The 17,724-nt window shown below is 41.8% G+C and overlaps 1 protein-coding gene across 5 annotated transcripts in view; it reads right to left on the minus strand.

Moving 5' to 3' along the window:
* The window catches only part of dock4b (dedicator of cytokinesis 4b), a 176,926-nt gene that overhangs the window by 44,254 nt on the left and 114,948 nt on the right, over positions 1-17,724 (minus strand). For all 5 annotated transcript variants that reach the window (XM_016664126.1, XM_007578639.2, XM_016664134.1 and 2 more), the window contains 9 exons: positions 16,508-16,589; positions 16,357-16,417; positions 14,955-15,087; positions 13,671-13,759; positions 7,858-7,983; positions 4,915-5,039; positions 4,377-4,539; positions 2,159-2,265; positions 847-1,000 (listed from right to left, as the gene is read on the minus strand). In XM_016664126.1, coding sequence (XP_016519612.1) covers positions 847-1,000; positions 2,159-2,265; positions 4,377-4,539; positions 4,915-5,039; positions 7,858-7,983; positions 13,671-13,759; positions 14,955-15,087; positions 16,357-16,417; positions 16,508-16,589 — 1,040 coding nt within the window. The remainder of the gene's footprint in view (positions 1-846; positions 1,001-2,158; positions 2,266-4,376; positions 4,540-4,914; positions 5,040-7,857; positions 7,984-13,670; positions 13,760-14,954; positions 15,088-16,356; positions 16,418-16,507; positions 16,590-17,724) is intronic.

Genomic DNA, 17,724 nt, shown 5'->3' on the forward strand with positions numbered 1-17,724 from the left:
CGGCTGAAAACAGCTATTCATTTCTGCGGCGACTCGAACGTCGTCACGTCTTTGTTTCGTAACGTAAAAAAAAAAAGAAAGGGACTTCCACCACCGTGCTCGACGTGGAGGAAACGTTTAGATTTGTGGGTTCATTGTACATGAGAGTTGCGTGTAGGCCGCTTTCCCTGCAGCAGGGAGGATGCATGTTGCTGTGCAGGTTTATGCAGCTTAAGGGAAAGGCATCCATCTATTGTAAACAATGTCGACTGCATCCGTTCACACCGAGCACAAAAGCCAGATGTCACTCGCCGTCATTCTCTCACTTAATTACCAAGACAAACACCCAGCTTCCTTCCTTAATATTTACACATTCATTGTTGCATTTCTCTCTGGAAATTAAGAGTATTGTGAAAATGTGAAATAATGGAAACTCGTGGTGTCAATTAACTCAAAACACCTGCAGAGGTTTCCTGAGCCTCTGATTAGTCAGATTGTCTCAGCCTGGGTAAGTAGGTGGCCCAACGTTCAGTGCTGGCTGGACAAACAGAGCCTCAACATGGAGTGCAAGAAACTGGTTGTTCACAAAGTGCTGAATCCAAACAGGTTTAAAGAAAGTTAAGTTGAAGGAAAAACGTTTCCCAGCAACATGTTTTCAACTATAATCCACTCAAGAAAAGGAGAGAGTTTCACAAGGAGTGAACTGAGGCAGCAGCAGGTGAGACTCCGCATAAGCGTGGCACCAATGTGGCACAAAACCAAACATTAGCAAACATTTCATATAAAAGTTACAACTCTGCAAGTGCCTCACGGAAGCAGGAACGACAACTGAAAAAAAAACTACGTCAACAACCGAGACCTCTTTACCATTTTGCGTGAGCTTGGTGGAACAGAGGAAGCTGGTGATCCAGAACGACTCCTTGTTTCCTTTTAGCGTCAGACTGTTGGTGGGAAGGTTGGCCTTGGAGTACGGCAGCTTCAGGTAGCGCGAACAGTCCGCCAAGCTGGCGTTCTCCTCACACTGCAGACACAGAATGGTAAAACCGATGTAGTTAAATGCAGCCGTGTGGCTAAAACGTAAGCATGTTTCTGGACTTTATTTTCACTTCATGTTCAGTTTCCTGCAGGAGAACTTGAGATAAGTTGAAAATCGTATCTGATAATCTAGGGGTGAATACTCCACTTTGTTCAGCCTTGATGATCTGTACAGCTGAGGCCGATTGAGATCCAAAGCTTCCACTCAGTGTTGGACTGATTCTTCAGAGTCTATTTCAGGTCTAAGGAGAAACTAGGCCATGCCAGTTTTATTGGGCTTCTCTGCCACCGTCCATCTGGCATTACAATGGGCCTTCACCGCCTTAACGGTGTGAACACGCAGAGTTAAGGAAGTTGGCCTCGGAAATCGGCAGGGCACCGGGGGTCCTGGGTGTATAACACTGAATCTTAACACCACAGATCACGACAGTGCGACAAAATCCGACTTTGCTTCTCGTGAGTCTACTGACATTCCATCCTGGCAGAAACACAGAGACACAGTTTCTCTGTCTTCCTCAGGACTGGAGGTTGCCGCACACACCCTCTGCCTGCGGCTGAGGAAACCCAAGAAGCCTGCAATTATTTGCAGTTGCAAGTCGACGCAGCAGCGCAGCGGTGGCTTTTTAAGAGAAGATACTTATTTAATTTGCATTTACCCCTTCGACACGTCAACCCTGAAATGATGCACGAAATGGTGAGTTGATGTGCAAAATAAACGGGCAGAAGGATCTTCTCCACATGCGCAAGCAAGCGGATGAGCGCTGGCTCTGACTGGAGGTTAAATTTGACCTTAAAGGGGGCATTACTCATCGGCCTGTCGGAGGCAACGTGAGCCGCGTCTCCACCGGTGGCACAAACAGAATGACAAAATGGAGAAGTACGCCGTGCCATTCAGAGGCGATGATTCATATAATGTTAAACGGGGCGAGTAAACCCCCTTTGAAGTACTCTTAGCAACACCGATGCCAACCGGCGAGAGATTTTACTGAGGAGACCTCAAGCTGCATTTTACTAATCAACAAAATACAAGTAGAGGATAAAAAAAAAAACCCACTGCTAAATAAAACACCTAGCCAAGAACACAGATTGTTTGATTCTACGCTGCTCAGGCAACGCTTTGGTACGGAGGGGAAGCGGTTCTTACCTTATGGATAATGAGCTCATGGGTGCCATCTGGCAGAGTCCTGCCATCTTCCTGCATCAGAGGAACAAAGGAGTAGCCAAACAGTTTCTTCTCTCCTTTGTCTTTAGCTGTCAAACGACAACAACACAGAGGCATGATTACGAGCCCAAAAATAGACAACAGAGGCCTGCAAAGTGAAGAAACAAGAGGGGGTAGGGGAAAAAAAAAAATCACAGAAAAAGAAAGAATCAGCACAAACTTCCCTCTGTTTCTGAAACAATCTGACAGGGCAGCTTTGTGAAAACGTGGTGAGGTCAGGTAAGTTAGTGATGCGTCACAAACGACAATCGCTTCAGTACGTGGGTACGGCAGCTTCACGGTGAAATGGCTGCATGAGGAAGTACGGTATTTTTGTGCCACGCGGCTCAATAAGAGCAGCTGGAACCTTTTAAAAATGCTAATGTTCTAACTCCCTGTGTCACCCAGCTGTGCTGCAGTCCTTGTATACAAACAGGAAGTAGTGCAGACTAGCACTGTTGCAGTGTTTGGAGTTGCTCATTTGGTTTCAGCTGACCTGTCCTCACTCACAACGTGTGACCCCCTTAAAGAGCACCGCTTTGTTTTATTCACCACAAACTGAACGTTTATTCAGTGGAAAGAAAATCCTACACTTAAAATTATTTTAACTAAATACCCAGTGACACAATTATTACCACCCTCATGAACACGGCACGTCATTCTCCTCATGTTACTCTTCAAAATGGCAAAGACAAGGTAGCATGTCATTTATTTAATACAAGCGTGTGGCTTTAAAACGAGCAGTTTCATGCTAACGCCTGTTCATATCTGAAAAGGCTGAAAAGTTTCCCAATTTGCTCCGACAGGATGAGGGTCCCTCGCCAGTTTTAGGAAGGATGATAAAGAAACCCACCTGAAACAATAATAATAAAACAACAATTAAGAACAATCTAAATAGAAACTTGTTGTTTTGGACGTGAACCAAACATGAGCATGACTCGGAATGACCTTTACAAACGCAAACACCAGAAATTTGCCAAAGGCCACTTGAATGTTGATCGCGTGCTTTGGTCAGATAAGCGTTACATTTCAGAAACAGAGGATGAAGATGTAGAATAGTACCTCGTTGCTTCTTAAATGCAGTGGGCTTGTTTTGTTTGTTAGAATGGATAAAGATAGAATGATGCTGCATGCGTCACCATTAAGCAGCTGTAGATACTTTGAGCCAGTCTCGTTTATTACAAAACGCTTTTAGGGTAACAAATCATTTTTAGTCGTACACACGGCCCTGGAATTTTATAATGCTTTGCAGACTTCCTCCCTGATCCATAAAGGAAGTTACATCTGTTTGAGCTGGTTATAATTTTACTCCGCAGGCTCGCGGGGTTTTACGGTGAATTCTGAAAAAAACAGAACAAAGTTTTTCACAGATTCTTTCAGAAAGTGAAACTCGTATTACTACAGAAAGATTGAAACTGGTCGACAGCTATTGATTCAGCACTCTTCCTCAAAAATTGACATTTTTTTAATTGACTTAGTAAATAAAATGTTGCAGTTTACTTAGATGTACCCGTAGAGGTCAGACATCAGAAGAAGATGTCTGCTAATCACAGTCATTCGTCCAGTTTCGCCCCAACGTGTTTACTATTATTTGGCCCTCAAACTTTGGTGTCACCGCAGGTTTAAATTAGGATCCTTACAGGCAGCCTTTAGGAGGTAATAACAGCCCTGCCAGAACTAATAAGGCTGTTATAGATGCTGCACACAGCCACATGGCTGGCTGGCTTCAAAACAATAATATAGGCTTGTTATGAGAAAAAGAGATGGTAACATTTCTATGTTATCCATAGTGAGACGGAATAAATAGACTGTACATTTTTATCTCATTTGAAAGCCAGAAGTTGGGCACCATAGTAAGTAGACATGACAGTAAATGAAGGAAACATTTCCAGACAATGACCTAATGAGAGAAATCTGGAAGTACAAATACTGGAATCCTAGGGGGGGAAAAAGCTGAAATCAAATTCCAGACTTCTCCAAACTGTAGGAGAACAGTATGAAGACATTTGTGTGGTCTTTGCAATGGTGCATGCAAGAAGAAAACCGTCTCCCCTGCAATCCCTCCAGACAGGAAAGGAGCAAAGGAGGCGACATTTGTTGCAACCGAAAGCTCGGCGAGACGTGCTCGCTTGTGCCGTCGACGGCGTCGCAGCTCGCTTACTGGAGCAATGGCGAAACTCGAAGCGGACGTGAGACCCTCGAAACATGTCGACGGGGATGGGCAGCTTGATCTGCTCCGCCCAGCGGGGGCTGTTGTTGTGGTACAGCACCAGAGAGTGGTACTCGTCCGCGCCCGGCTCACCGGAGCCAGCAGCCACATAACCCTGAAAGACAAACGACAAAGAGAGTTTACGGGGCTGGGAGGAGGGGGCGAACGGGGCAGCGTAGTAAAGAAACAGAGTTATGTGGACAAGCTTTATGTGCACGTTTATGTGCTTTCGAGGGTTGAGCGTAATGTGGCTGCAGTGGCAGGGTTTATATTTGACTCCGTTTTCTCTCCAAGGCTGCGGCGGCGGAGGAAACCGCAGGTGCAGAATGTCACATTGCAGAATGAGAAACGGGACAGCACATCTGACACACACACGCACGCACACACACTTGGCTCCCATCTGGATTAATCCGACGGCTAAGAAACCTTGTGATGAAAACAAGACGAATCGAAAGTAAAGGTGTTTTTTTTTTGTTTTTTTTTGTTCCACCTTTAGGATTTGTCCATCGGCGTCCAGCACGTAAACCGTGATCTCCACGTTCCTGGCGACGCTCTTGCCGCCCTTCTCGAACTCCCCCTTCTCCAGCGTCATGTAAAGGTCGTTCCTCATCTCGCCTGCAGGAACGGGAAACGTTGAACAGGCACAGAGTCTATAACAGCGTTATCAGCAAGCGCTCGGATCTTTGTGCGATATCTCCCTGCAGACTCTCACGAGCGGCAGGAGCAGAGAGCATTTATGCTAGCTGTGTTTAATGATGTACTGCATGCTGCCCGTGGTGATGACATTTAGGTCTATTAAATATCAGCTTTAGGTGGATTTAAAGAAAAAGAAGACGTGTTCGCTTTGGAAAATGTTATACAAAATCACTTCCAGCAGAGAGACTTTTTGTTTTCTGGGGATTCCAATTTACAAATATTTATTTTTAATGTTTTGGTTATTTTTGCCTTACTGAAAATGTTGCTGTTTATTTCACCTTGCAATGATTTATTATCATTTCAATCTATTTAGAAGGGCTTGTAACTACAGCTTCTAACCACCACATGTTTTATAGAAACACACAAGCACAAAAAGTGCACACACTCCACACCGAGGCAATGCAAAAAAATTTGGGCGATGACTCGTAAGCTGGATTTGCTTTGTTGATTATTTAAGAAGTTATTCAAAAACTAGCAAAAAGAAAGAAAAAAAATTGGAAAAGGCACATCATGCCGATAAAGTACGGTGGAGAATCTGTGTTACTGTGGGCTTGTTTTGCCTCAAAAGGGCGAGAAAATGTCAAAATACTGAGTAATTACAAATTAAAATCTTGCGTCATCTGACAAAAAACTAAAAATGTGGTTCTTTCAAGAGAATAATGATTTAACTCAACACAGAAAAGGTTTGCCAGACACAAAATTAGGCTTCTTCTCTGAACCATTGCTACTCATGCATCCTCAAATCTGCAAAGCGTGCCGGCAAACGCTTCCTGCCTCTTTGTGCAAAGCTTAGAGTCCGTCTGTGAAACTTCTGACACATAAAACCTTATGAATAGTGCGAGTGCAATCACAAGATCTCTACCACAGGGGTCAACATTGATTTCCTGTCCTTAACAACAGAAACCATAGCAACATGAGGTAGTCTATATAAACCTGTACTGTATTCTTACACACAGAGAGAAACGCACTTGGAGCAGGAAGGCTTTGAGACACGGTGAGATGTGTTTTTATGTTCGCAACAATAGGGGAACTGGAAGGAGGAAGGGAAATGGTGGAGGAGGCTGCCAAAGCAAAAAGGCACCGTGGCTTGTGCAAAAGATAACAAGGAGGAATATGCAGTCGGTCAGATGCAAATCTAGACTAGCAGCACTAGAAAAAAGGAGGAGAGACCGTTTCCTTTGCCCAAGGGCTGACTTAAACATATGAAACAAGTGAGAGCACTCAGCGTTAAGGGTCTGCAGCCAGACAAAGACAATGAAGGAGATGGTGAGGATAAATCTGTGTTAGTGAGGCCCTGGGGTAACACAGTCTGTGGTTTGTCTGACCAAACAAGGATACTCCCTCTTATTGAAGAAAATCTTCATAAATGAAACTTCCCCTCTTGTTCTTTTAAAGCTCAAACCGCAACCTTCCGTAGATTGCTTCGCGTCCTGCGTGCGTAAAATTAACAGGCGTGTGCCCGTTTGGCTCCCTGTTACAAAGTCAAGCGGATCGTCATTTGTTACCAAGGCGACAAGTGACAACAAATTGGCGAGGGGCTTGTTAATTTAAAAGACGACAATCGTCGAGAAACAATGTTTTCTCTTTTGTAGAGTCAATAGTAGAGATAAGAGATTTCAACATAAAGCCTTTAGATGTTAACAGTCGCCATATTCCCAAACCAACTAACAGCTACAATTGCGCAGGAAGATGATCTTCTGGAGTCCAGGTATGAGACATAGTTCTGTCTGTCTCTTTATGCCAACAGGTTCGATGTTACAAATGATGCATTTGAGAAACTGGCTCTGAGATCCACTGAATTCACCAAAGCACCAGATTTCCTGTTAAGCTAACAGCACAACAACGTTGCTAGCCCTCCATTACAAGTTTTTTGGCGTATCCTGGTAGCTGTACAGGAGGTTGTAGTGTAGCGTTTCTAAATAACTATATACACGACTGACGGTATATAGTTTTTGTGCTTTTTAATGTCGTATTTTGTGTCTTTTAATGTCATATTTCTCCATCATGCTAGCAGCCCTACAATCATCCATTTATTTCTCCCATCCCCTTTTAAGGCTTCACCGTACGCCCAGTACAGACTGGTCCTACTTCTTCTAATTAAGTTGTGTTTCTGACAATGATTCGCATTACGCATGTTTCTTCTATGAATACCTCTTGACCTGGAACAGGCAGCACACAACTTCAATGTCAATATGTCCAAGGTTAAGGGTTCTGAAACCCGACGTGATCAGTGGTTTGGTGAATGAACTGACTGCAACTGGTTTGAATTAGAAACTATACCATCAGTGCTAGTTACAAAACAGAAAAAAAAAAACAGTTTAAAGCAAATGTAAGCATAGAGATCTGTAGATGTAAACCAGCAAATGTATATGTCTGTGATAAGTAAAAGACTATCTCGTGCTTAGATAGTTAGATGGTTAGCGGATTAATTGGCTGTTAAATTAGCTGTGTCACCACATGAGCGTTGTGTTAAATGTGCTATGAAATTATGTCTTCCTTTATGCGCGACTTTCTGTTGAACCAGGATCTTGAGGTATTATATGAAATGGGACGAGAGCCATCTTAAGTTGAGAGAAAAAGGGGGCATTTGAAAAGAAAGAAATTTTCATTTTCAAAACATTTTATTTAATAAAAAATATTGCTTCCATCCCATCATCCATCAACCTGTTGTGCAAAGCAAACAATAGCGTCCTTGAAAAGAAGGCTAAAGAGGCTAGGAGGTTCTGGAAAGTCCTACCTGGCATAATGATGTCAGAGAAGCCCAGCTTCTTGGTGATGCACACCCCGCGGGTGAAGAGGCCCATGTACTCCCGCCTTAGTTGGTCTATGTCTCCATGGAGAAGCTGCAGAGCCACCGCCAAACCTTAAAATATGAGATAATGACAACATTCTTACAAAGCCACAGCACTGCCTTGGCTAGTTCCTTTCTATCGCTTTAGCAAAGGCACTCGAAGAGCTCAAAATAAAACGCAGCCCTGGGGTCAAGATAATAAACGATCGCATATTGGCAGTTTAGTGAAATGCAAAAAGGACACAGAAGTTTTATTAGATGCATGACTATGAATATATATGTGGCAGCTGCTGCGTTAACTGTATAGAGGGCAAGCAGACACCCACATGTGGACATAAACAGAAAAACACAAGCAGCCAGTGAGTCATCTGCACCCTTTCATTAGCAGGAAATCTTGCATGAAGGTAGCAGCCTCAAATCAATATCCCTTAGAACAACTCCAACGGTCGGCAAAGGTATAACAAAACCCTAGCGCGCATTCATAAAGGTTAAAACTTCATCTTTCTGATGTCCCTGTGAGTGAGCTTTTCTGTGATCCTGGTGAAGAGCAGGGGAGTCGTCTTGGAGAGAAGGCGAGATAATGAAGGTGGTAATCTCTGTTGTGGATGCAATTTGGAGGAAGTTGTGAGGCAGTCTAGAAATTGTTAAGTAGGAGTCAAAGAGAGACGACGTGCCGGATAAGATCTCCAAGTTTTCCAACTGGTCGGTCAAGACTTTCAGTGTCTGTACTGTGCCTGCGAACTATGCCGCAGCACTGCATCTCTAATGAATTTTAGCTCGACTTCTCGTCACTTTATTTACGCCATTATAAACCGAAGGACAAACCTACAAAAAGGAACATGAAATTGTCAAACACTGCAGCTTTAAGAGGCCACTTGGGGCTTTCTCAATTCTACAATCCTCCCAGTTTACCGCATAAAAATATTTAAGAGGCCAGTGAGTACAAACGATTACAGAACATAATCAAACATTTACATTTGTTATTTTCAAAAGCCTAAAAAGAAGATTTAGGCTCAAACTGCTTAAATAAATACAAATAATAAATTTTTTTTTGCATATTTTACTAAAGTAATTAAATTGGGGGATGAAAATGAAATGTAAATGAGATGTATATTAAAAATAATCAATTATTTTTACACATTTTTAAAAATTTATACATCATTAACTAATTTGAAGCGCTACTGTGTCTCAGTTAATAAAGCCCAGCATCTGATTGGCTAACCTGCAAAACAACTCAAATGCAGACCAAACACCTTTTCTTGGGCCCAATGAATGATTTAGCTTTGCCATAACAAAAATATGCAATTCACAAAAATTATTCATTTATTTATTTAAGATAAGAAACGATGCATTTATTTGACACACAATGCTCCAGCTATATAATAATTTTCACATTTAAAAATAGCAATTTGGGGCCTTTCTAATGTATTGAATTGTGGCACTTCTGGATTTCCATACTTAATTATTTAAAGTCTATGCTACTGGTTGTGTTTAGATTTGAGCTCCAATGTCATGGTTAAAGGAAAGATGAACTTTTCTTTAAGTCAGATTATTCTTTATAAAAAATTATTCTTGATTTAACATTGTTCCTATGTCTTGGGCCGCTAATTCAAACTTAAATCTTATCTTAGCAGACGAGGCTCTACAGCCGCTAGCAGCTGCTCGCCTCCAGTCACAAATCCTCTGTGCACGGTGACGTTTGACAGCCTCCGAATGTTTTCTATTGGAGCTGTCCTAGTCAGAACTTCCACTAGCAAAGACACACAACGTCTCTGTGACAGAAATGGCCGAGTCCATTAGTGGCGTTGGAGCACAGGTCACGGAGTATGAGTGATGCCCAGCTGGAGAGCAAACCACGGCAGGTTCCGCAGTCACCATGATGGAGCGACTGCCTGACCCCAGAGCAGAGAGGAACAGATTGAGGCCAAGTATTTTCCTCTCTCCCCTGTAGAGGACCGAGTATTTCATACTTTACTGGAGCGCACTCATTAGAAATTGTGTAGGGGTGGTGGATGGGGAGTGTTCTTGACTAGTACAACAAGAGCAAGTAGGAAAAAAAGTACACAAGTTTTTTTATTTATTTTTTTTATTTTACTGAAAAAGTTTTGGGCTTCTCCTACGCACTGAACCCAGGCCAAATCTTCTGTTTACATGTTTGCTGGATGTTCCCAAAAAATTGTTGAGCATAAAACACATTTATCTGAAAGTTGTCACCGTTAATTTAAATTTGAATTGTTATTATTTTTTTAACCAAAAGCCTTTATTTACCTCATTGGTGACACAAAGAACGCTTTTAAATTTCTGGGTAAGGTGCCAGTCTGCCAGGTCTCCATCCTACTGTACTAGATAACTAGAAAAAAAAATCTAATTTGTATATTAGAGCCTCAGGAGTGGCTGAGAACATCATCTAAGGAACTGCAGGAATCACTTGTCTCAGTTGAGGTCAGTGTTTGTTACACAACAATAACAAAGGGAATAAAAATGGCCTCCATGGGAGAGTTCAAAGGTGAAAACCACTGACCATGAAGAAAGTAAACCCACAAAACGGAGCCTTTTGAAAGGTGTGCACCCACTGCATTTGGTGCAAAACTATAAGAACAAACTATGATGACAGTTATGACATAGTGCAACGATCTGGGCCCGCTGTGCTGTTTCAGAACCTGGACAAACCCCTGTAATTAATTGAGCCATGAATTCTCCTGTCCACCACAACAAAAACTGAAGGAGGAATCTCTGGTCATCAGGTTGTGACCTTAAGCTCAAGAGCTCTTGCATTATGCACAAAAATAAAGACCCAGACTTGTACCCATTCAGAGCACAAGTTCTGCTCTGAATGGGTAGAATAAATATAAAATAGAGTTGCAGTGACATGACCTTAAACAGGTCACCCATGCAAGAAATGAATTTAAAAACCTTGCTTGGCATTTACTCTGGTTTGATTTCATATTGTAACGATTAAAAAAAGCAGAAAAAAAACTTTAAAAGGTGCAAATAAGGGAAAACTATATGTGAATATTACTTCCAGTCTTTTTTTCTATTCACAAACTCTTAAAGCGATTGCAGGGAACTAGGATTGCTATTGAGCTTGGTAGCTGTAGCCGAGGCTGATAAAAAAAAACACCTTCAACCTTCGCTGTTCTCAGCCCACCCAAACTGCCTCTTCTCAGCTTTGAAAGAGAGAGAGAGAGGGAAAAAAAGAAAAACCCAACACAAAACAAAACAAAAACAGAGTGAGTTGTCGCAGCCTCTTCTGTCGCTGCCTACACGCATGCATGCGGACGTGGGAGCCGAATTATCAGCCTGACTCACACGGAGCCAAATTCTTATGAAATCCCATTTATGGACCACAGAGTCCAAGTAAACAAAACCATCATCTCTATAGTCCGTTGGATTCAGTTATCTGAAAAGGGGAACACGCGGCTGAGATAAGGAAACAGAGATCATCATCAGGGCTCATCGTCGTGAGGAGAAAAGGAGCTTTCCTTCATATAAACTCCTAGAGTATTTTGTGCTTTAGAGTAAAACTGATGTAAACCGCCAGTCCAGGTCAAAAAGGGGAGAAACGCAAACAAATATGTGCAAACCTGCACAAATGTGAGCGTGGGATTATCTCACTCTGCTGCAGACTTATTTCCCTCCTGGCCGACATGAAGAGTGATGAACGGTGCTCCCTACAGCACGCACAGTGCCCTCTAACCCCAGCATCTGCATCCTGGCAGGAACAAACTGCAAATGAGACGTTCCTAAATAATGAAGATAAACGGCCATATTTTTGCTTCTATATGTTCACACTGACATGTTACGCTCTCTTTAGTTTTCGAGCGCTGCCCCGTCAGGTCAAATCTGCTGTTGTTGTGTAACTGTAACTCAGCTGCAATTACGTAACGCCCTCCAGAATTGGCATGCCTCAAAAAGACACGTAAAATGCTTTAAAGCTAATCTGTTACTCCAGTTGTACAATCTCACACTTAAATTTTTAGAAATGAGGAAAACTCATATGTTAGATCGTTATCCTGCTGAAAGTCTGAATGACGGCCCTGTTGCTGTAAAGATCATGGACTATAATCCGACATCAATTAAGGCTGAGGCAGCTGCTTAGTACAAGTAAGAGAGTCTTAAATTTTTGAGAAAAATCTACAGCAAACTCCCAACTCTTAGTGCCATTTGTTGATTTTGAATTTCCACAATAATGCTCAAGAAACCAGAGGGTCTGACTGATATAATTTGGCAGTAAGCAGACAAAAACTGCATTGATTTGATTGATAACATAATATTTAAGAACACTTAATGTTTAGTCTAGAGTCTAGAGGGCCACATAAAAAGCTATGGCGGGCCAGATTTGGCCCACGGGCCTCAAGTTTGACACATGCGGGTTAAACAATTCAACATTCTGGTGATGATGATGATTTTACATATAGTATGACGATTTCCCAGTCTTATCTGCATCCAGCAGAGTAAAGTAGAGAAGCGCAAACACACAATGGTGGATTCAACGGTACGGACACCGAACTGCGCGCCTTTTCTCCTGATCGTTTGATCCCATGGGAGAGGCTCTGCGACGATAACAGGGCCAAGTCAGCGTAAGTTACAGTGATGAGCAAATAAAGCCGAATTCTCAGAAGAAACCTGATTAAGATTTCGCTGGAAGTCGAGTGCGAGATAAGAAACCAGCAGGAGGAGGAAAGCTGTAACGAATCAAGTAAACGGGTGCTTAGCTTTCCAATTATCAGATAGGGCTTCGGTTTTTGTTGTGCCTATAACTAAGGACTACAATAGGCTTTGTAATCCCCCCCCCACAACATGAACACATTTTAATTCTTTTATGCTATTTAAGTGTTACTTTGAAAGCACTGCTCAGACTCTGCACAACGTGCTTAATGGCTCTTACTCATGAACACGCACGCGCTTGAAGTGATAACAATAAGTTCCCTCAAGAAGTTATTGGTCTTCTGGGGGATTCTTGACATTCTGCTAACCACTTTTCTACAATTCCCCTGCTTACTGCCAACACTCCTTAATTACCACGCTGCTTTATTAGGTGAACAATGGTGTCACCCGGTCTCCACGCCAGCCGTTAGATGCAGCATGCACACCAACCGGCTGTTTGGGAAACATGCAAAAACCTAGAAATCAGACATTTAATTTCTCAGGTTAGGGTCATTGTTTGGAAATGTATTAGTAAGTGTATGTTTGCGTACTTTCGTTGCCCTTTCTATTCTCATTTCTGTATTTTTGGTGCATTCTTCCTCTAGTTTTCAAGTCATTCTTCATCATTTGCAAGTAAAAACTGAATGAAAAACGATATACAAAGAGGATCTCCTCGCTTCTTTTATGTCACTTTTATGACACCTTTTCACACTGACTAACAGTTTTTCTTTGACGTCCCAAGGCACTGAATGTTCTCACTCCCCGCCAACCTGTTGCCACGGGAAACTGCTGATGCTGGTGTTCGGCGCGATGCAGACGCGCCTATCTATTTATAAAAACCATCAGAATGCATGTGAAATTGCAGGTTTTCTGCACACACAAGCCATCCAAGTGCTCCTCCAAAACAGCGACTTTTAACATCACAGAAAAGCTGAATCTGACATCAGGGATACAGCTAATGCAGCGTTAGCTGGATCTGGCAATACTTTGATCATTTTTACCAAAAAATGATCAAAATGATCAAATCTGATCATTTTTTGGCATTGTAAGACTGATAAAACTTCCCCCCACGCCCCCCAAATGAAACGATAAAGGACATAAAAGATTCTTACCAGTGTTGGATCCAGACAAGTTGTACCTGGAATTGGCCTTTCTTATTATGTTTTCGTGGATTTGGTACCACTCAATCTCTGTGTTGCATCTTAATTGGAAACAAAAAATAAAAAATATGTAAGTATAGTTTTACAGAAGTGAATGCTACATGTGGCTGGGATTTTTACTGACTTGTACAAATCATTCCATCTCAAATACATATGTACTCCCCCACTAATGTTAGTAAAATACTCCGTAGCAAGTCACGGCTCAAACACAACGTCAAGTAACTATCAGCATAATTTCAAGTGGATTTTTTAACAGCACTTCTTTGCTGTATCCCATGCAAACTGGCTGTTCGCGACTTTTTATCAAACCTAACAAATCTTTAATGAGGTTGAGATCAGGACACTTTTCAGTTTTATGCTCCATGACCTTATAGGTATCAGGCTTTTATTCATTTCCTTTATGTGTTAACCATCTTTGTTTTCAATGGGTGTTTGCATTGTAAAACACTTGGCGGTTTTCTGACCTGCGACGTAAATAAAACTTAATTGCTTACTTTCTAGAGCACTTTCATAGTTCTTTGGACTCTCTGATTGTTTTATTTGTCAGTATAATGATTTGTCAAACAAGCCGTATGCTGGTAAAAAAAAATGTGTCTACTAACAATGATTAAACCTAATTGCTAACAAGAAGGCAACATAAGTTTTTAAGTCCATTATAAGTGCATGTATGCGTAATTTTGACCATGACTGAATTGGAGAAGATACGCAAAGCATTCAAACTTCTAAGCTGTATTGTTGTATGAATATATCATGAAGATGATTGTAATTAAAACAGGGGTTTTTTTCCCCCAAATGGAAAATTTAATCACCTAACGTACGACGGAAACAAAATATTCTGCAGATCCAAAGTCCCAAAAACATTCAGTTAAAACTCTATAAAGACACAACTAACAAACCCTGCTTACTATTGTCACGCATTTAAAACAGGAGGCAGCATTTTGGAGCTAAATTTACATGTTCCATTTATAATTTGGGTCAAATTTCTGTGTCACCCATAACTTATAACCTCGAGGGCGTCACGGGAACAAACAATATTGGACAGGCGAATGCTTCCTCTGACACTTCTGCAAACAAAGCCCATCAGAAAAGGAGTTTTTATTTTATTTTATTTTTCTTTTGCTAAAAGTTATATTCTAATGGACCAAAAAAAAAAAAATTATAAATTATTGTTGGCTCCGAAGCGTTCCACTGATTTAAAAAAAAATAATAACAGAAAGATTTTTCCCTCTGACTTACGCATAAACCTTCAGTAAGTGGTCATCCTTGGAGTCAGCAGTGAGGAGGTCCGCAATGCTGACAACAGCACAGCCGAACGGCCGCCTGTACTGCACACTGCACGTGTTCTTCTTCTCTCCTGCTCCCATCCTCCCTACACACACACACACACACGCACACACACACACACACACACACACACAATACAGAGCCAAAGAGAATTATTAAAATGCACCATATTCTATTGAACACAAATAAACCAAAGTAACCCTGGAAAAGCTCGTCAACTTCAGCAACTCGAATGTAAACGTGAAACCCAAATGTAGCTGCATCGTACATAGACCATAAATTCCACTCATCAAAATATTAAAATTGAAATATTATACAAGACCAAATATTTTTTTAAAATATCAGAATTTCATTGATCTGAATAAGAAGTGAACACTTCAATAAACAAACAATGTTATAAAATTTTCACTTTTGCCTGGTCAATGGTCAATTCTCCCNAATGGAAAGTTTTCCTTCCACTCAACTTTCCATTGATATACTTAACCTAGTAATGAGATTCACCCATTAGATCAGTGCTTCTCAATTATTTTCTGTTACGCCCCCCTCTAGCAAGAAGAAAACTATTCGCGCCCCCCACTCCCCACCGTGACTATCCGTCTCTGCATATCAGCTCCTCTGCTATGGTGTGGGGCTTTTTGCACTGTGCAATTTGGTACGCCACCTTATATGATGCTAACAGCGCTCGATGGTTTACTGAAGTAGCCTTCACAAAGTGGGATGACTGTTGGCAATATTCAGCACGTTTTCGCTGAAAAAACTCTAGCGGCTTATCGGCGTGATTGGAGTGTAACGTATTTAAGTGACGCGCTAATTTATTTGGCTTCATGCTGTCCGCTGCGAGCATTTTTAGGCACAGAAACACACCGGTCTTTCCTCTTCTTCAACTGTAGTGACAGTGAAGCCAAGCACTAAATACACTTCGTCGTATTTCCTCGTCTTAGCTTTCGGTGACTTTCTTTTGTCTCATTATTATCTTTGTCTCTCTCTGCTTTTCTTTTCATCCCTGTTAAAACTTTTTCATGTTGGGGGTTGTTATGTTGAATAACGGAGGCTATAGACAGAACGCAGTCGGAGCTTTCTGTTGACTCAACACTGCTAACCAAGGCAAACCTGTTGTCTTGTAAGTCGTAAAATGTTGCACTGTCGCAAACGTGACAGAAGTAACAATGACAGCGCCACTGCCGCCTACTGTAGTGGATGCGCAATTACACTTTATACTAGTACGCCCCAAAAAAAAAAAAAAAAAAAAAAGCCTGTTCCCCAGGTTCACACGCGCCCCCCCAGGTATTGCACCGCACCCCACTATTTGAGAACCACTGCATTAGATGAACATAAAAAAAAAAATTATTCCTACCAATTCTTATGATGTGTACGACAATGTAGACGTCTTTCCGTAGGTCGCTGCTTCCCAAATCCTGAAAGAAAAACAGGACTCAAACGCTCTGCTGCTTTTTTACTTTACCGTATGAAACATTTGCACACAATCGCTCCCTGACAATACTCACCACAAACAGCGTGCATTGTCTTTCCGTCTTCTCAGGCCACTTGGGCAAGCCGTTTTTATTCAGCCTGACAAAGAAGCGTTCGCTGTAGGAGAGGAGACAGACGGAGGGAGAGAATACACACACACACGCACACGCACACACACACACACACACACACACACACACAATGATTAAGGAGGTCAGGAGCATATGCTGACTGTCGTGCAGGAAAAAAAAAAAGAAACGAGTGTGTCCAAGTTACTCTGCGAGCAGGAACAGAATAAAGATTAGAAACCGTGTCAGAAATGTCAAGTGCTGAGCAGCAGGCATCGGAGGAATCACTTCAAAGATCAAACCGCAAGCCGTAGCGCTCTGAAATGGAATATGAGGCGGCAGAAAGGCAAGCCGAGAGGAAAGATGGAGAGTGTGATCTTCCAATTCCCAACACAGATTATCTGGAAAAACGTCTGACGGGTGACGGAGTTTTCTTTGGGTTGGTAAAAGTCTGATTTGTAAATATCGACGCCTTTGGTGTTTCATATTCCGGCCTGCCGTTACAATAACGGAAGAAAGAAACGGGATGTAGGCGATCGGACGATCAAGATAAAAATGTTAAATTAATTTCAGACATTTTATACAGTCATATTACCACAGTTATATCAATGGCATCTTTTTTTTAGCCATGCGGATTTGACCGAAAGTTCAAATCTACTTTTTTTTAAAATCCCATATCCTAATGCTGCCATCATGGATAAGTTGGCCTTGTGGATGGGTTTCTTTTACTTAGAAATGCTCTAATAAGTTGCAGTTCCTCTCTTCCTTCTTGAAGCGTTTCACTTTTCATCTTTTCTGCTTACAGAAACAAAACCAGCCGAGTTCTGTTCAAGCGCGGATCATTTTCAGCACAATTCGAAACGCCTCCAAAATTCCAGTCTGCACAACATCCCTGATGTGAACATCTGCACCTAATGAATAAAACAAGAAATATGTGAAAACGAAACAACTCTGACCTCAAATGCACCAGGCCGCCTTTGAAATTGAATGTCATGCAAAAAAAAAAAAAAAAGAAGAGTGAATCTTGGCACTCTTTTCTTTTTTCCTCCTCTGTACTTCATCCTCCCGCCTTTTATATTGTGCATTTTAAGCGAGGCAGCAGCCATGTCCTGCTGGGCGCCTCTCATCCTGGCTGACGAACTGAAGGCTAATCCAGTTAGGTGACTTTCACAGTCTACAGATAA

The sequence above is a fragment of the Poecilia formosa genome, unplaced genomic scaffold, assembly GCF_000485575.1.
Source record: "Poecilia formosa unplaced genomic scaffold, Poecilia_formosa-5.1.2 Scaffold9, whole genome shotgun sequence".
In the NCBI taxonomy this organism is placed as follows: domain Eukaryota; kingdom Metazoa; phylum Chordata; class Actinopteri; order Cyprinodontiformes; family Poeciliidae; genus Poecilia; species Poecilia formosa.